The 20,136-nt window shown below is 39.1% G+C and overlaps 1 protein-coding gene across 3 annotated transcripts in view; it reads right to left on the minus strand.

Moving 5' to 3' along the window:
- The window catches only part of SLC12A1 (solute carrier family 12 member 1), a 130,470-nt gene that overhangs the window by 96,585 nt on the left and 13,749 nt on the right, over positions 1-20,136 (minus strand). The window contains exons 2-7 of one of the 3 annotated variants that reach the window (XM_036735330.1): positions 17,014-17,148; positions 16,777-16,852; positions 11,939-12,034; positions 7,686-7,825; positions 5,466-5,576; positions 2,442-2,553 (exon numbers count right to left, since the gene is read on the minus strand). In XM_036735330.1, coding sequence (XP_036591225.1) covers positions 2,442-2,553; positions 5,466-5,576; positions 7,686-7,825; positions 11,939-12,034; positions 16,777-16,852; positions 17,014-17,148 — 670 coding nt within the window. Of the gene's footprint in view, positions 1-2,441; positions 2,554-5,465; positions 5,577-7,685; positions 7,826-11,938; positions 12,035-12,523; positions 12,620-13,101; positions 13,198-16,776; positions 16,853-17,013; positions 17,149-20,136 lie in introns of all 3 variants that reach the window. The other 2 variants (XM_036735328.1, XM_036735331.1) reach the window with 2 other exon arrangements.

The following is a 20,136-nucleotide window of genomic DNA, read 5'->3' on the forward strand; positions in this document are numbered from 1 at the left end:
TTAAATATAATTAAAATAATTTAATAAATTAAATAATTAAAAGTAAATTAAATGAATGGCACCTGTACTGCCATTTATACTATCTGAGAGTTGCCTGAGGTACTTAGAGTTTAAATCACTTGCCCATTGTCAAATCCCACATTTGGCAAAGGCAGGCCTTGAACTGGACTCTTCCTAAGAAGACCCCATTCTCTAGCCACTAAACTACAGTGGTCCTATTCATGTGTACATTTACATATGCACAGATATACCTACCACACACATTTGTAAATGTGCTGAAACCTCACTCGAATGATATCCTCGAGGTCTATGACTCCAGATGATCTTATAGCTGAAGACTATCTTCTAATGAGATCTTCTTGTTACTTCAGTGACTAATCTCCCCTTGGGAAGAATCCCAAATCTTTAAGCTTCCTGACATTGTATTCTGCCCTAAAGTGAGTAAGATTATAAAAACCTGCCATTGTGTGGTGGAAAACAGCAATCATTTTAGCGTCAGAACAGCGGAGCTTAAGTCTCAGCTAATTTTGTCACCCTGGGCAAGTCAGTTATCCTTTCTGCACTTTGGTTTCCTCATCCATAAAACAGGGACAATAATACTGGAACCTCCCAGAATTTTTGCAAGGAAAATTATTTGAAAGTTTCCAAGAACTATAGAAATGATCTTATTATGATCACTAGCATATGTACCTACACAAATTGTCCTAAATATGGATGGAGTTTAGTTCATTATTAAAATGAAAAGGGGTAGCTAGGTGGCGCAGTGAGTAGAGCACTGGAGAAGTGCAGTGAGTAGAGTCTGGAGGACCTGAGTTCAAATTTGACCGCATATACTTGACACACTTATTAGCTGTGTGACCTTGGGCAAGTCACTTACCTCCAATTGCCCTGCCTTCCCCCCTCCAAAAAAAAAAGAAAGGAAATAGAGCATGGTAGAGGAGAAAAGGGAGGAAAGGAACAAGAGGTTGAAAAAGAAAAAGAAAAAAGAAACTGGAGAAGCAGAAATAAAAAGGAAAAGAAATCAGAAGATTCCTGAAGGCAGAAAGAATAACAGTACATAAGGAAAGGAAAACTTATGTGCAAGAAACAAAAAAGGGGGTTGGAGGAAGCATTAAAACAGAAAATAACAACTCATTTATATAGTGGATTTTTCCTTTCATTTGATCCTAACAACAGTCCTTTGAGATACGTAGGGCAAGTATCAGGTCTCCTGACTCCAGGTCCAGTACTCTTGTCTCTCGACATGCACACACACACACACACACACACACACACACACGTGTACCCATAGGCATACGTATGTACACACATGTACCTATGCACATACACACTGTAAATGGATGGAGGGAGAAGGGGAAATGTAGTAGGGAAAGAAGGGAAGAAAATTATAAGAAAGTGAGAAAACAGAAGTCCCAGCATTATAGGAACAGAGATTTTAGATTGGAAGGAGTCTTAAAGATCGTCTAGTCCAACACCCTTATTACAGTTGAAGAAATTCATACAGATACAGGAAGACTTGCCCAGGGTTCCCTGGGTAGGAAGTAGAAGAACCAGGATTATGATCTAAGTTCTCTGACTCCAAATCTGATGTGTCTTCCCCCAGCCCACAGTTCATACACAGCAAGCAGAGAGATTCCTGAGTAAGCAAGAATGAGCAGGTGGGACAGATTGGATGGATATGTGTGAATTGGGAGTTGGTGAAAGAGATTTGGAAGTTAATAAAGAGAAAGGATGAACTTTATGACCAGCGATTATACCATAGCAGGCTCCTGTGATTGCAGCTTTATAGGTTCCCTGTCACAGGAAGCTTTTCAGGAAAAACCCAGAAGATAACCTGTCAGAGAGGTTGTTAAAAAGATTCCTACATGCAATGGGAAGTTGAACTAAGATGACTTCTAGATGGTTCATCCAACTTAGAGATTTTGTGATTCCTTTATGCTTGGAAACCTAGTTAGTGCCTTAATATAGTTTCAAGATCCTAGAGGACAGTGGAATAAGTTATGATAGCAGGGTGGCACAGTGGATGGAATGATGGAATCAGTAATCCAAATCCAGCTTCAAACACTTACTAGCTAGCTGTGTGACCCTGAGCAGGTCCCTTAACTTCTCTATGCCTCAGTTTCCTCATCTGTAAAATGTATATAATAATAGTACCTGCCTCTCGGAGTTGTTGTGAGGGTCAAATTAAAAAATATATATTTGTAAAGTGCTTTGCAAACCTTAAACCAATATCCAAATGCTTGCTATCATAGCTATTTTGAGTGAAATGTTTGGGTGTTTTTTTCCAGGAAGAAAGACGCATAGAAGCTTGCATTGTATTGCCGTTTCATGGTAGTTGCAGTCTACTTACTTGCACTTGACCTTCACTCATGTTTGTTCTCAGTTCCCAAAACAGTATGATGAAGGCTCCTGAAAAATCAGAAAGTCTTAGCAGCACTCACCTTGGTAATTAAAAAAGCCCCTCGATTTCTTCTCATGGTTGGATGGAATGACAGTTCCAATGAAGAAATTTGCAATTGCAATGAGAAGGATGATAAGAAGTATCACTTGAGCCTGGAAAAAGAAATTCAAATTAGACCATTGCATTTAAGCAGGTCTTTGGATGATCAGGAGAAGGACAGGTCTTAAGTAACTAAGATTTGTACTTATCCTCTTATGCAAAGACTATGCTGTAGGACTACAAAGTATTGGGTCAACTTTTAAAATATATACACACCAGAACTCATTCATTCATTCAACAAACAAAAAAGTGTGTGCAGAGCATTATACAAGGTGTGATATAAGGTTCAGATAAGACAAAATCCCTTTCCCTCATGAAGCTTACCATCTAGCAGGATGATAAGAAGGAAACATAGAAAACGATAATAGACAAAACCGAGTGATGGGTGCATCAGAGAGGTAATCAAATGTTCTATGAAGATTAAAGGGAAAAGTTATTACCTTTAAGGGGAATTCAAGGGAGACTTCAAGAAGGATGTGACATTTGAATTGGGCTTCAAGGAATTTTAGGAATGTAATAGGCAAAGGGGGTGAGGGATAGTGTTTCAGGTATATGGAATCATGTGAGCAAAAGCAGAGATAGAAGAGTATATCGTACATGTAAAGGACAGAGAGTAGAGCAATTTCACTGGAATTTATGGAAATGAACTAATATAAGACTAGAAAGATAGGGTGGTCAGTTTACGGTGGAACTTGCATGTAAGGAAAGTGAGTTTATACTTGATTTTGGAGGCAATCGAGAAATACTGGAGTTTGTTTTTGTTTTTTGTTTTTTTAGCAGGACATTTGTGATCAAAATTTCAAACTTTAAAGTACTATCTAAATAACAGCCATAACCATTCTTATTGTCACTATTAATCGTCAGAAATGCAGTGATTACAAAGAGCCACCATGACATCGAGTGTAGGTTGTGCCAGAATAACCTTGTTATGTTTTTGACAGGATTACTAAATTAGTAGATGAAAAGAATGCTTTGGACATAATTTACCTAGATTTTAGCAAAGTTTTTGATAAAGTATCTCATAATATTATCATGGACAAGGTAGAGAGAGATAGTAGTTAGATGATAATATAATCTGATAGATACAGAAATTGCTGGATGACCAGATTTGGGGAGAGGTTGTTAATTATTCAACGTCGACTTGGCAGAAGGTTACCAGCGGAGCATCCAGAGATCTTTGCTTGGCCCTATGCAGTTTAAATTTTTAACAATGACTTGAACAAAGGCATAGATGGTATACTCATCAAATTTATAAATGAACAAAATGTGGAGACACTAGAAGACAAAAAGATCTTGACAGATTAAAGCATTGGGCTTAATTTTTTAAAAATGGAATTCATTAGGGATCAATGTAAAATTTTGCAGCTGGGTACACGAAGATCAACTTTACAGAAATAGGAGGAGGGAGGCATAGTTAGATAGCAGTTATTCTGGAAAGAACGTAGGGACTTTAGTCGATTACAAGCTCAGTGTGAGTCAGTGGTGTGATATGGCAGCCAAAAAGGCTAAATGAATTTTGAAAGAGGGGCAGAGCTTCCAGAAATAGGAAGGCAATAGTCCCATTGTACTATGCATTCTTCAGACCTCATCTAGAAAATTGTGTTCGATTCTTGGTGCCAAGGTTTAAGAAGGACGTTGATATGCCAGAGAGTGTTTCTAGGAAAGCAAAGAAGATGGTGAAGTCCATGACATTTGAGGATCACTTGAAGGAACTGAACATTTTAGCGTAGAGAAAAGAACACTCAAGGGGAAAAGTAAGCACCATCTTCAGTATGTGATGCACTATCACAGGCAAAAGGACGAGGGATTAGAGGAGTTCTATTTGGCCCCAGAGGACAGAACCAGGAACAATGGGTGGAAGTCTCAAAGAAGCAAATTGAAGTTGGATGTCAGGAAAAAACTTCCCAACCACAAAAACTGTCCCAAAGTGGAATTTCCTGCCTTGAGAGGTTTTAGGTTCCCTCTCCATGGAGCTCTGCAAGCAGAGGTTAGACAATCACTTGGCTGGTATGTTATAAAAGAAATTCCTTTTGTACATGGGTTGGCCTAGTTGGCCCCTGAGGTCCCTTCCTGCTCTGAAATTCTGTAACTTGGGGTTGAGAATTTTCTAAAACTATAATTATAGAGGAATTGCCAACATGTATTCACGGAGAGAGGTTCCATACTGGAAATTATAGGGCAGGGTGGAGGTGGAGGAATTCTGAATTGCTCCTATTTAGCCCAGAACCTGTGGCATCCTCAAGTTATACTTCTGAAAAGCATATGGCTCCTCTGCCATGGTTATCAACCATGCTGTGCCATAGGGCTGTGTGAGGGAAGGAGGTGGTTATATGCTGTCATCCCCACAGCCTTTCACCTCCCTTGACAATTCTTGTGGGCTCCACCAATTATAACTCATTCATTCAACAAACACGTATTAAGCACTGACTATGTGCAAGGCACTGTGTTAAGGGAACTTGGGGGTCTCAATGAAGAATATGACCTAGTCTCAACCTTCACAGAGCTAACAGCTTAATAGGGGAGATGACATGTCCAGAAATAATTATTTATTACAAGATAGAGTGTGAAAGTAAAAAATGAGAGCCAGAACCAAAATAGCCAGAGTGGGGGAGGGGATGGGGAAGAGAATGGTGAGAGGCACAAGTAGCTAGACTGATCGCAGGTTCTAGGGGTCTGGAGGGTGGGAAGGGGGAAGTGGACCCTGTGTGTGACATGTTGCTGGAAGTGCCCCCCGGGAAACAGAAAGAGCATGTAGCGCGTGGACATCGTGTTCTGACTCGGCCTGAGCCCAGCACTTTGGACGATCTTATGTTCCACGCAGCTTTAAACTGCTCTTGTTGCCATGACAAGTAATAGCCGAGCAATTCTCTTTGAGCATATGGTTCTCTTTGCTTCTCTCCTGGCCTGCTGTAATTTGTTCAGAAGTGGACTGGCAGCTATTGATACATCATTTTGAAAAATTCACCTTGGCTTCCCATTCCATTCCAGCCAGCGAAATACCTAAAAGAATCACCACCGTAATGGTGCCTATTATTCTGATGTCGTTGGTTTTATCCACCATCATTGAGTTGCTCTCCTAGAAGAGAATAATAGGTATTATTGTGAACACAATTTCTTGCAGATAGGGGTTATTAATACAATTAAAGGGAAGCAGAGATACTATGAATCACTGTCTGCAGACTATGTGAAATTAAAGAAAGTGATGGATTGATCAATTTCAGGGAATTTTAAGAAAATCTTATTAGGTCTTGTTTTCTGTGATTATATGTGCCCTTGGGACATAAGGTTAGGAGCTGGAATCTTAGGAGTCTGTCCTCTTTGCTTTTGGGGGGAAGCTATCATAACACCAGACAAGGGGAATTCATCATAAAGGGGGCATCCTGCTCAGTTTGGGAAGAATGCCACTTTGTTGGAGGTTTTTTGAACTCCCGAGTGGGAGAAAATGGCTAAATTAAAATGTAAGGAGTAAAAAAATAAATACTTGCTTAAAGACTTATTAAGTCATATTCCTGAAATTGTATATATTAAAGATGCTACCTTGTGATATATATCTATTTATTTATCTATACATATACATATTCGTACATACATGTGTATACATATATACATTAAAAACATATATATACATATGTGTGCATATGCATGTGTGTATACACACACACACACACACACACACACACACACACACACACATATATATATATATATATACACATACATATATTTCACTTGTCTATTCATTTGATTCTCAAAGAAAGGTACTTTTGTACAAATGAGTTAGAGTCACTTAACCTACCTGGTCCTCAGTTTCCTCATCTGTAAAATGAGGAAGTAGAACAGATTGTCTCTGACATCCCTCCCCTCTCTAGATTTATGATCCTTTGGTCCAATAAATCTAATAATCCATGCTTTGGACAAATAAGAATCCTTTGGAGCAGGGAGGGGCAATAGAAACCCAAGGAAAACATTTAAATATGAAAAACCAACCACTGATGGATGAGGGATTCTATTCCAGGAGAAAAATGAATAGTTTTTGTAGGTGGAGAGTGGAACAATGCTCTCCAGCCCTTACACAGGGGTGAAGGCCTAGGGATCCTATTCAATTTAATTCAACAAGTATTTATTATGTGCTTACCTGCTATGTGTTAGGCACTATGCTAGGTACTGGAGATGTGAGGACAAAAATAAAGCAACCTGTACCCATAAGGATCCTGTGTTCATTGGGAGACTTGGACATCAACTAATATGTCCCCAGGACTCAAAGGAAACCTATTTTTTCACCATGCCAGACTGGTGAGAATCTAATCTGGAGGACTCTACAAACTTCTGAAGGAGCGACTCATGATTCAGGGAGGGGTTCCCAACCTATGTCAGTCCCCATCTCCCTTAGCTTTCAGTAAACCTTCCCATGTCCCCTATTCACTATGAAAGGAAATAAATTCTAGAATTTATCATGTATTTGCATATAAGAAATAAAATATGATTTTTTTTGTAAAGAAAACTTTGTTAGTTGCATAGCAACATTTTTAAAGAATCATAAAATTGTTCTGTCCCCAGTCCACAAATTTTTTTCACTAACGCTATTACTTTTTAACCCTGATTTCCTTCAAGTCCCACCTTCTTCAAGAAGACTTTTCCATTTCTCCTTAATGCTAATCCCTCTCCTGTGTGATTGTCTCAAATTTATCCTGTATATATCTTGGTTGTGCATAGCTGTTTGCATGTTGTCTTCTTCTTCCCCCTCCCCCAATTAGACTGTGAACTTGAAAGTAGGAGATGTGGGGTTTTGGCAGGGGGGTTGGTCTTTTTTGTATCCTGTGCACTTAGCATTGTACCTGGCACATAGTAGGTGCTTAATAAATGCTTGTTGACCTGATTTGATCTTTGGAATATATCTATAGGATAATATAGTTATTTTTCCAATATTTCCTGGAATTTCTGGAAATTCTGCAAATTAGGAATCTCTGCCTTATTTGACACACCTTACTGTTTGGAAATTCTCACGCTACAGTTTAAGCCCATTTTGCCTTGTTTTTGCATGGGCAGAATTTATTCTAAATTCCGTTCAATCCAACAAGTATTTGTTAAATGCTTACTCAGTGCAAGGTACTATCTAGTACCCTAGAGAAACTAAAAGACCTAATTCTCTAGCCCAAAGGAAAGAACACCCCAAATTGTAATTTACCGCAAGAAGGTCAACCACGGTCTCAGCAAATCCTACTACATACATAGCGACAGCCACTGCATTGGCAAAAGCAAAGATGAGGCCTATGGAGCCACCAAATTCTGGCCCTAAGCTTCTAGAAATTAGATAGTAGGCTCCACCTGTAACAGAAAAAGAACATTATTTATATGAGATTTCTCCAAGAGTCTATTTGGTGACTAATTGTATTGAACTTGGAATTGTAAATATTCCAGTGAAAATGTAGCAACTTCCTAATAATCACTGGGACTTAGAGGCAGTGTAGTACAATGGATAGAGAATTGGCCTTGGAGCTAGGAAGCTCTGAGTTTGAGTACTGCTTCTAAAATATGTTGATTTGTGTGACCCTGGGGGAGTCACTTAATCCCTGAGTCCTCTGGGTAACTCTTGAAGTCTATAAAATGCAAAGAAATTACCAACCTGCATTAGTGAAGGGAGTTTCTTCATCTGGGAGGCCTATATGCAGATAAAATCACAGGTCTATTCCCCATCCCTAGATGGGAATTTGAGGAAGGACCCGATCTGTCTCTGTGTTTTGTAAGGAGTCTAGCATCGATGTTTTTATTTAGTCGATTAATCATGTTTGGCTCTTTGTAACCCCATTTGAAAAATACTGGAGTGGTTTGCCATTTCCTTTTCTAGCTCATTTTACAGATGAGGAAACTGAGGCAAACAAAGGTTAAGTGACTTGCCCAGAGTCACACAGTTAGTAAGTGTTGAGGCTGGATTTGAACTCAGGTCCTCCTGACTCTGGGGCTGGCACTCTATGCACTGCGCCATTTAACTACCCCTAGCACAGGCATACCTTCTTTTAAACTCAATCAATATCTGAAAATCTAGATTCACACAAAGGTGAATTATGAAATCATTAGTCATTCTATGAAATAATTCTTTGATTTACAAAATAATTTACTATAGAATTCCTTTGTGTAGGAGCTCCCCAAAATATAATTTAATCAATGTAATTTTTATCATCTCAGAAATATCTATTATATAAAGCAAACTATTCCAGCACAATGCTGTGCACACTCTTTAACATTGGTTTGAATTTCCTTTTTTTAGTCCAGGAAGCTGTGGACTTAGATAGCACACGTATGTGTCCAAATGTGGATGGTAGGGGAGGCTGGCATTGGGGAATGGTAAAGAAGCTCAGAGGTAGAGAGTTTTCCATTACCGGAAGTAAATAAGCAGAGTAACCTCTTTAAGGGAGGGGGCTACTAGTTGGGAATTCTCTATAGCAGATCCTTGCCTTAGCAGGAAGTTGAATTAGACATCCTCTGAACTCTAAGATCATTTTCAACTCTGAGATTGTATGATTCTATGATTTTATTAATAGCTGCCCCCTGAGGCATAGAAAGCAATTAATGGCTATTAGTGCCCTTACAGGCATAGGACTAGTAATTCCATATAGTAATGATGCCTCTTGGTGCATAAAGAGCTCAGAAAAGGACTGATTAGGTAACTATGAAGTATCAATCAATGAAAATTCTTTTTTTTTTAAAAAAAAAGGTTTGAATACTACAAGCTATAATAAAGAAATGCCTTCTACTCCAGGACCACACTTGGAGGGGCGACGCGGAATAATGGCTCGAATGGGGGGATGGGGGACCTGGGTTCAGTTTCCACATGGGACACTAGTTGTGTAACTCTGGGAAAGAAATAGGTTCATTGATTATAGGGCCATGGGATCTAGAGCTGGAAAGGACTTCAGAGACCATTTAGTCCAAACCCTTCATTTTACAGATATGGAAACTGAGGCTCAAGGAGATTTAAGAGCTTCCCCAGAATAGATAGGTAGGGTATTTGAGGTAGGATCTGAGCCCAGGTCTTCTAGATCCCTTGACTCAATAGACTGTTGTCCTATGTTGTCTTCCAAGTCTCTTATAAACCTTCATTTGCTCATCTACAAAATGGGGTGAATAATAGCCCCTCCTACACAAGATTTTTGTGTGGATCAAATGAAATAATATGTGTTTATGTATGCATATGTTTGTTGTTCAGCCATTTCAGTCATGTCTGACTCTTCATGACCCCATTTGAGTTTTGGGTTTTTTTTTGTCAAAGATACTAGAGTTGTTTGCCATTTCCTTCTTTAGCTCATATTATAGATGACGAAATGGAGGCAAACAGGGCTAAGTGAGTTGCCCAGGGTAACACAGCTAGAAAGTGTCTGAGTCTGGATTTGAACTCAGGAAGACTCATCTTCCTGACTTCAGGTATTATTATGATCACCATTTTACAGTTGAGGAAACTGAGGCAAACAGGGTTAAGTGACTTGCCCACAGTCACACAGCTAGGAACAATTCTGAGGCCAGATTTGAACTCCGGAAGATGAGTCTTCCTGACTGCAAGCCTGGCCCTCTATCTTCTGCGCCACCTAGCTGCCCCCATATGCATATGCGTATGAGTGTATTTATATTTTACAAATCATAAAGTGCTATATAAAGGCCAATTATTACTAAATGTGGGGGGAGGGAAGGTACAGAATGAATTAAGTAAGGCCTTTGAAAGGTCCCTCCCTCTTCAAAATATTTCCTTTACTGGTTTGAAATTCCCATTGTCGGAAGAATTTTTTAGGTTAAGGAATCAAAAGTGCAAGTTAATGAACGCTGGGTAATTAGAGTGGTTAACTCTAGCTCTCAAAGAAGAAATGAGAACGAATCTCCCTCCCTTCTTTGAAGAGGTGGATGGCTGTAGACACGGAACACTCTGCCGATCTGTTGGATCTGACCACTATGCTGGTTAGTTTTGCTGAAATGCTTTTTTCCCTCTTTCTTGTCCTTTGCTATAAGGGAAGGATAGATAGCTCTGTGTTGGGGAGAACAGTGGTATATACTGGAAAATGAAGTGATATCAAAGGAAAAGGAATCAACATGTTTTAAAAGTCTCAATTAAAAGGCAAGTGTGCTATCAACAAGCGTTTATTAAGCCCTTACCATGGGCAGGCACTGAGTTACAGGGTTATTCATTAAGCCACTGTCTCACGTTAACACCTTGGTATTGATTAGTGTACCTAAATAGCTAGTCACCTTGGCACTGAGGAAATCACAAGAAAAATAAGTATCATTTATATACCTCTTTGAGGTTTGTAAAGTACTTTACAAATATTATCTCATTTTATCCTTACAACAACTTAGGGAGGTAGGTGCTATTTGTTATCCCCATGTTTTTCAGATGAAGAAACTGAGGCAGTTTTTTTAAGAAGTAACTTCCCTAGGGTCATACAACTTGTAACATCCTGAGGTTGGAGTTGAACTCAAATCTCCCTAACTCCAGGTCCAGAATTGTAGCTGCTATGCCACTTAGCTGTTGCAAATGCATAAAACATAAGCTTAATAAAGGAAGTCAGGTGGTACACCTACTACGTGCCAGGCACTGTGCTAAGTGCTTGGAAAAGAAAGGAAAAAAAACAGTGACACAAGCTTCAGTCAGCTAGAGGACAGATTGAGGGTATTGAATGAGAAAAGGGTCATGGAAAGGAGGATGAAAGAGTGTTTTGACAAACTTTACTCATTTCAGAATCATGCCTATTCATAAAGCCTTGTATTGAAGCTTTAGAATTTAATTTCCCATGCCTCTTTGCCACTGGTAGTATGGAGCGGTAGGTGAATACTGGAGACAGCCTGTAGAAATTTGGGGAGAGGTTCTCAGGACTGGAAGTATAAAATGAAGACAACCAGGTGTGTTTGTCTCGGGCTCTGGGGAATCTCCTGCTTTTCTCCATTGCACAACTTTAGACCTTTCTACCAAGAAAGGTAGCCTTGACATAATGACTTTTGGACTGGAAGTCAAGCAGGCCTGAATTTGACTCCTCCTTTTGACGATCATTACCTCCCTGAGACACAGTTTTCTTATCTATGAACTGGCAATAGTAATACCTGCAGTACCAGTCTTACGCAGTTGTTGAGAGATGTTCGTGAAATAATTCATAAGATGAATTCATGTAGCCATACGTATAAATGCCAGTTATTTTTATTATTAAGACACCTTGGCCAGTGTCCATTTTCCCAATCAGGTTTAATCACAGGAAATGGATCAGAGACTGATTCTAAGAGAATAGTTCATCTTAGTTGAGGAGAAAGTTGACTGAGAATTTAAATGTTTTTGAAGTTTTTAAAGTACTGGTAATTTGCCATAGAGCTACTAATATCACTTTCAACTTTCAAAAGAAACCAGGTTTAGATATTTCTACATTACTAAAACATATACCCCATGATTTAAATGAATTAGCTTACCTCCTCTCACTACTCCATTTGTGCAAATAGCAGACATAGAGATACCTGTTAACGTTGTCACTACCACGCTTAGGCCAATGACGATGACTGCAAGACCTGAAAAATTCCCAGAAAAGGCATTTGGCTCCAATACCTAGTGATGGGATCAGCACTTAACAAAGGAAGACGTCCGCAGAGTCCTGCTGTTTGGAGAACCTGAAATGTTCTGAATGCTCTTACCATGCTGGGCCCTTGTAGTACCTGAAATGCACTAAACTTTAGAAATGAACTGAGTTTCAAGATTTGTTCTCCAAGAAGACATTTGGGTATTAACCTGAAAAATGAAATGTTAACATGTAGATGTCAAGGATTGGGGAGATGTCACCTGAAACGCACTGAAGCATAAAAAGCATAACTGGCTTGATCTTTACACATATTACCTCATGGTTCCTTTTGTGACTGGTCGTCTCAACCAGCTGACTGGTGAAGTCTTCCTCAAGGACACTGAGCCACTTTCTTGTTCTCACCCCCCAGAAAATAGTGAATGAAAAGTTTTTGCCTACCCATGGTGAGTACTGAGGGCATTAGAAACCTTAAAGATTTTACCTCCACGTACAAACCCGTTAGTTGCTATCGCAGAAGTTGACAACCCAGTAATAGAGGTTACCATGGTGGAAAGAAGAATTATGAGAACTCCAAGACCTGTCAGCAATGAAAGATAGAAGATGTTATAGTTAACTTGTATTCCCATAACCTTTGATTTAAGCTTTCATACCCAAGCCAGAACCTGAGGGCTATATTGGGTGGGGGGGGCGGGTTCTCTGTGCTTGGAAGAAACAGATGGGGCTGACATGAAACCACTCATTCTGATGGACAGTTTTTAAAAGGGAACACAATTCATGGTACAGCCCTGAAAAGAAAAATTGACTAAAGCAAACGTCCTGGGAGAGAAAATATCCAGACATGATGTTTGACCTTCTTGCCTGAATGCGAACCTGAATAAGAAGGTTGTAGGGTTGATGATGATTATGGTTGTTCCCATTTTATCTGTGTCCATCTTGGCTGAAAAGAAATGATCAGCTGGGATTACCTTTGAAAACACTCCAGAAAGGTCAGTGGAGGTCTAGTTGAGCTTATGTTACCTTTATTTTGCAAGTGGGCATATATGTTACAATTTTGATTACCTCCTCTGACAAATCCATTTGTGGCAATAGCAGAGGTGGATAAGCCAGTGATAGCAGTCACTGTCACGGCTAAACCGATGATAATCACACCAAGACCTCAGTTGAAAAAGGAAAAATAAAGGTAGTTAAATGGTGGAACAAACCATAGATCGTTTGTATAAACTTCAACAGGTCTATAGTGATCATGGGAGATCTGAACTTTTTAAGACTGAAGTCTAAAAAACTGGATGGGAAATGTTCTCAAAATATTTTCCCCTCTTTACTCTCCTACTCCTAGTAGGGATGGGGATGAAGACCAGGAAATACAGTGCTATGATGTCACTATGCCCGTGATAAGCCAGCAACTCTGGCTGATCAAAATGGGAATGTGATTCTTGTAATCGACAAAGTACTGGAAAGTTATGGACTGATTAATTTTGTGTGCCATAGATATGATTTGTTTGCCTATCTGATATACACACATTTCAGATTCTGTGTAATAAATATTTATTTAGTATTTACTATGTGCAAGGCTCTATATCCATTTTGTCACATAAGGAGAAATATATTTAATATTACAGATAATTCTTATTGTAGGAATATGTACCAGCCCATTTCCTTAGAATTCTCCCTTTTAGTAGAATTATTTCTGGGTGAAAAGTGATAAAAAATGAATACCTCTCTATCAGAGGACACCTGTGCAGGGTGTTTTGCAGAGAGGAGAAAGACTTTGCCCAACTGAACTGAGCAGAGGAAGGACATGGTGACTAGGTGGTAAAGCCATTTCACCTGTCTCCCAGCATGTTCCAGGCCAAACCCACTTGTCCTACATCAAAGGAAGTCTCAATAGAGATGGTTGCCAGACCTAATTGTTGAGAGATTATTTAACTGATAGGCAATGAAGGGCAATGGTGGAATCTCTGGCCATGGCCTTTCTGAAGAGTATACAGAGGGGACATAAAGATGGAAACAGGATGGACTTTCAAAGTCAGAGGTTAACTCTTGTCAATTCTAGCTTCAGTTAGACCTTTGGGAAAAGCAAAATAGGATGATATTTCCTGACATCAGAGCCAAACTTGTTTACTGCCCTGTCATGCAATGATCTAAGGCCTCTAGGACAGAAAAGGGGACAAGCAACAGCTAGAATTTCCAACAGAAATATTCCATCATTTTTCTTAGGAGCCAAGAGAGTTGCCCTTGGCTACTTGCACATGGTTTCCAAAGAGATGCTGCTTCTAGCATTACTGTTGGTCAGGTCCATTTCTACTTCTTCTAGGTATCTGGGCATTTTATTCAGGTCTGCCCAAGACTGACCCTGAATCAAAGTAATTGTCTTTCCTTTTGTCTATCCCAATAAAAAGAATACAAATGGGACCCAGGGGATGACTTAATCAACTCACTTAACTTTCAGTTCATGAAAATACCTACTAAAAAGTCACAGTAGCTTATGCCATAATAAGTTTTAACTGCTCACTAAAGTGCTCTCTTTGAGAATTTCTTTCTGTCCAGACTAAGGATGTTCAAAGGAAAAGCCCACTGGACACCTATTCAAGTAGAATTTTATCCCTCTCCCAAAGTCTGCTTTAATTACTTAAGTAAAAGGTTCATAGTAAAATAACACAAAAACCTAGTTGTGTAATAAACAGTTAAGCAGTGATTCTTAAAGAATCACAGTTTCACGCTAGACATGTAAAGGGAAATGACTTCGAAGAGTAATGTAAGATCTGATTAAAGTTCAGATGATTACCCAAACATATGGATGTTAAATAAGTTACATTAAAAAGAATTACTCTTGCCCTTGGCTACTCTCACACCTCCAAACAAAGTAATGTTTCTTGATGATCTCAGTAAGTTACTAAACTGCCCTTAAAAAACTAATTTTGCATGAAACCCTAGAGCAAAAAACTTGGCAATATTAAGATGCAGATTTTCCATGGAACGGCATCTACTTATCTTAGGCCCTCTGGCAGTAAGCATTCATTTGATATGCATCATAAAACCGGCAAGCAGCCCTTTGTCAGGAACTGGGCTATTGCCAAACATGGAACATGGAAAACTATGTGATTTGGCTCCATTTCTGGACAACAACTTGCCTCTTGCTCTTTTGGGTAAGTCTTTGGGTGGTTCTGAATGTGTGTGTATGTTGAGGAATGGTGGTAATAGGTAATGACCAACTATATCCCGAATTGGAAAGTGGTTAGATAATGGTATGCTGAGAGAGAAGGCTCTAAGCTGGAGCCCCTAGAAGACCATTGAACACTAATTGCCAACTCCTCTAACAAGATGAATACATCCTGTATTTTACAGATATAAGTACAACAAAACCACCACCTTGGATTCCACAGATTCTGAGTTTGTGGACTAAAGTTTTTGTTGTTCAGTCTTTTCAGTTGTGTCCAACTCTTCTCGAGCCCATTTAGGGTTTTCTTGACAAAAGTACTGGAGTGGTTTGCCATTTCCTTCTCCAGCTCATTTTACAGATGAGGAAACTAAGGCAAATGAGGTTGAGTGACTTGCCCAGGGTCACACAGCTAGTGTCTAAGATCAGATTTTAACTCAGGTCTTCCCAACTCCAGGCCCCTTCTATCCACTGCCACCCAGCTGCTCCCTGACTAAAGTTGCCTATCTGCTCTTCATAGGAAGGGAGTGTGTTGAGTGATATAATAATGTACACAAGATAGTCAATTGAATAAAGCAAACTAAACTTTTCAAGCCCTCTTAAAATCTCTTTGGTGTCATTGGAAGTGTCCAAACAATGCTCTAGTTATAAATGCTTATGATCCGGTCATTAAAGTTACTCAGCCAGAACCTTTATCTGGCAGTACTTCGTTAACCTTGATTACTGTGGCTGTCTGTACCTGAAAGGAGTGAAGTTACATTTCTCTAAAAATATTCTATAATTCAACCTTATCACTAAAATCAGATCAACTTTTCACTGACTTCCTCTTCTTTTCCCAAACTTCAGCCTTCAATTTTTTTGATTTTATGAAATGTTGCTGCATAGTCTTGTATGCTTGTTCTATGATGAAGGAAAGTCAAGTATGGTGCAGTAGATAGAGTGCTGGAGTTGGAGTTAGGAAGACCTGAGTTCATATCCAGCCTTAGATGCTATATGTGTGACCCTGGGCAAATCACTTAACCTTTGTCTCTCTCAGTTTCCCCATCTGTAAAGTAAGGATAAGAATAGTGCCTATTTCTTGGGGTTGTTGTGAAGATCAAGAGATTTTTAGTAGTGTTTTGCAAACTTTAGAACAATATATAAATGTTAACTATTAGTAATATAGGCATTTATTTATTTGAGAATAGGCATATGTTTAGCCGAAATGTGATATTTGTGTCCATAAGTATATGCATATATGAATTTAGAGCCATAAATGTATCCATATGTCTGTATATGCATACATGTGTGCACATGTATGCATTCATTCTGGTTTAAAACTCTCAATGAATATATGTTTACCTGAGCATTGACTGGGTTAGCAGTCTGGAAAATTCCAGTTTGACAGGGGTTAATTTTTCACCTTTTCCCCCTTCTGACAAACACTGTCAAAGACATTTACAAAAGGGTCCCAGGTGTAAATGATTTCCCCTAACTCTCATTTCACATTCAGCATTAATGGTGAAAAAATATTGCAAATTGGGTATATCAATGACACTGATGAAAATTATGCTGGGGGGGGGGAGGGAAATGCCTACCAATTCCAGCTTCCCCTACAATCCAGGAGAGGCGAATGAAAAGCATCACTCCCCAGATGTTCAGCATGCATCTCACCTGTGGATTAGAGGGATAAAGATCTCTCATCAATAGTGTTAAAAGGAGATAGGTCCAAAGTGACTATGGTAAAATGGAAGACTTTCTTTTCCAAGCTGTATTAACACTTAGTATATTAAACATAGCCCGCTGACTTTTCATAGAACACAGAGTTTTCTCACCAGCACACCTTTCACCCATCCAAACTTCACAGTGCCTGCATTAGGGTCTTCCTCTTTGTTTTCGGATTGTTCCTCACCAGGCATCCCATCTCCATTGGCAACTCTGTCAACAGAGCCCGGGGTGACAGCCACGTTCTACATTTTTACACATGACAAAAATATGTTGTTTAGTCAAGGAACAACTGCCTCCACAAGAAGATCAAAGTCATATGACACCAATGACACATACCTTTCAGAAGAAAGGAAAATAATTCTTGTTCTTGCCACTTTTATAATGTATTGTCTGTTACCCATAGAAGCTAAGTGCTTGATTTTAGACTTCTCAGTGAATAGAACAGAGGCCATGTGATTTATCTTGGACTTGGCAGTGACAGAACTCTAACCCCTACTCCCAACTCTGCCGCTCAAAAAAAGTAATAATGATAACCAACGGGGGGCAGCTAGGTGGCACAGTGTACCAGCCCTGGAGTCAGGAGGACCTGAGTTCAAATGCGGCCTTAGACACTTGACACGTACTAGCTGTGTGACCTTGGGCAAGTCACTTAACCCCAATTGCCCTGCCAAAAACAAACAAAAATAATGATAACCAACATTTATTTACACAGTTCTTTATAATTTTCGAAGTGCTTTCACGTGTGTCATCTCTTTTCATTTTTTCCACAACTCTACAAATTTAAGTAGGACTAGTGTTATCCACCCCATTTTAAAGGTAAGAAAACTGAGGCCTCAAGAGGTTAAGTGATTGGTGGAAGGTCATATAGTGAGTAAGTCCAGTGCGAAAGACCTGAGTTCAAACCCTGCCTCTGTTAGTCACTAGCTGTGTGATACTTTGCAAGTGATATAACTTCTCGGCCTCATTTTCCTCATCTCTTAAATGGAAATGATAGTAGATAAATGATAATAGGTTGTAAGGATCAAACGAGGTGCTGTACGTCATTCAGTCATTCAACCAATTGGATTAAGCACTCATTATTTACCAGGTACTGTGCTAAACTCCAAGGATACAAAGAAAGGCAAAAGCACAGTCCCTGTTCTCAAGTTGCTCACCTTCTAATGGGAGAGAAAACAAGAGATGTTTAGTATAAATGGAAGTTACCTGCCTGTACAGGGTGTCCCAAAAGTCTTAGTGTAGTTTTAAGCTATTAGGTTTAAAAAAAATAAGCTACTGCAGCTATTAGCTTAAAACTATACTAAGACTTTGGGAACAGACTGTATAAATGAAAAATTTTTCTTCTTAGAAAGGACTGAGTGTGGGGTGGGAGTGCGGGTAGGGGGTAGAACAGGACCAGAAAATGGTTTCTGCAGATGGTAGAATTTATATGGAGTCTTGAAGGAATCCAGGATAGCTTAGCATGGAAGATGAGGAGGGAGAGCATTACAAGAACGAAAACAGCCAAGAAAAAGGCACAGAATGAAGGAAATCAAAATTCTTATTGTAGGCCACTGTAGCAGGATCATAGAGTGCATGGAGGGGAGGAAAGCAAAAGAAGACTGGAAAGGTAGGTAGAGGTCAGTCTGCGAAGGACTTTAAATGCTAAACAGAGGATTTTATATATGCAAGCTATTTTGCAGACCTTAAATTATTATATAAATATTAGCTATTATTATTATTATTAGAACCAAGATTATCTGACTGCTCACCCAATGAACTTTCTCTTATACCACTCTGTTTTTCCTTATTAAATGTATATTGTTATAAAAATGTGTATTATTCTAAAGTGACATGATTTCAAATATACCAATATAGGACCCAGGGGATTAACCCTGGTAGATCTGTCATCTTTGAAGACTGAAGGGAGAAAAGTTACCCTTTGGGGTTATACAGTCTTATGTGTCTTAGTTTCCTGACTTGCTGAGTAAAAATGGATGAGAACAGAGAAGGGAGAATCTATTAACAAGTGCTACCGTGGATTTTCCGGAAAGTATAAACTGAGCTATACTTTATTAAATAAACATGACTTCTGTTTTTAAGAGAATGGGGCAAGGCGGTCTAGAGAGAAAGAAAGGAAAAGAGAGACAAAAGAAGAAAAAGAGAAGGAAGGAGAATGACCAAGTGAGGGTCATTAAGGGACATTTTGGGGGGCACATCAGGAGTGACAGGCATTTGAAATCCAAAAGTGTACACTCAAATGTAGGACACCTGGTCTCCTTGCCTTAGGCAATTTATTTAACCTCTCTAGGGCTTGCTTTCTTCAGCTACAAAATGAAGGTAACACCTACCCTACTTAATTCATGGCGTCTCTAAGGTGAAAATGAAATAACATGTAAAAGTGCCCTGCAAAACCATGCAAATGCCAATGCTAATATTATTTCATGGGAAACACCTCTCAGATCTGACCTTGAGACTTTTGCCTGAGAGTAGTTGGATATGCAAATAATACTACACAAGTTTGTTTAGAGTCTCATGATTCCTGGGCAAACTAGCTGAGCAGGAAAGGGGATTTTCTCATAGTTTGGAGCTCTTATTTGTCCAAGTAGCAGAAAATAACAAGTTAGTCATTGATGTAGTGAATATCTGCCTTCTTTATCTGGTGAGAAAGAATATCTCAATTATCCTCATGTTGAGCATTATTCTTTTTGGTCTCTTTTAGTTCCAAAATTTTGTGATTATAAATGCCCTTGAATTAAATAAGTGGCCTAAGTGGCCCCTGAAGAATGTAGGCACTTCAAATGCTTGAATAAGCCCTACAGAGTGGACCGCCTCCCTAAAAAGTAATCACTCCATGTTTCAAAAAGATAAGACAAGCTCTATGGACAAGTTATATATATTTGCTTCGAGTGGCACCGTCTTTGGTCTTCAGACCAAACAATTCTCCATTCTCGATAATTTCTCATCAGTCCCTTTTCTTAATCTTATTATTTTCAAACTTAGTTTGTCTCAATTCACACTGAATAAGGCTACAAAATAGCAAGTTAGTGTTTCTAGTGAATCTTTATTCTGAGAAAGCTTAGGTATGCTACTGCTGTTACAGTCATATCCATTGTAACATTCTATCTTTGGCCATTCTGATGTGGAATAGACAGCCCTTAACCGTATTTAATCCTGGCTAACTTTAAAGGTGGAGATTGTTCCAAGTGATACAGATTTGGTTTCTTAGAGACCATCTAATTCAACTCTTTCAT

The sequence above is a fragment of the Trichosurus vulpecula genome, chromosome 8 (genome assembly GCF_011100635.1).
Source record: "Trichosurus vulpecula isolate mTriVul1 chromosome 8, mTriVul1.pri, whole genome shotgun sequence".
Taxonomy (NCBI): Eukaryota; Metazoa; Chordata; class Mammalia; order Diprotodontia; family Phalangeridae; genus Trichosurus; species Trichosurus vulpecula.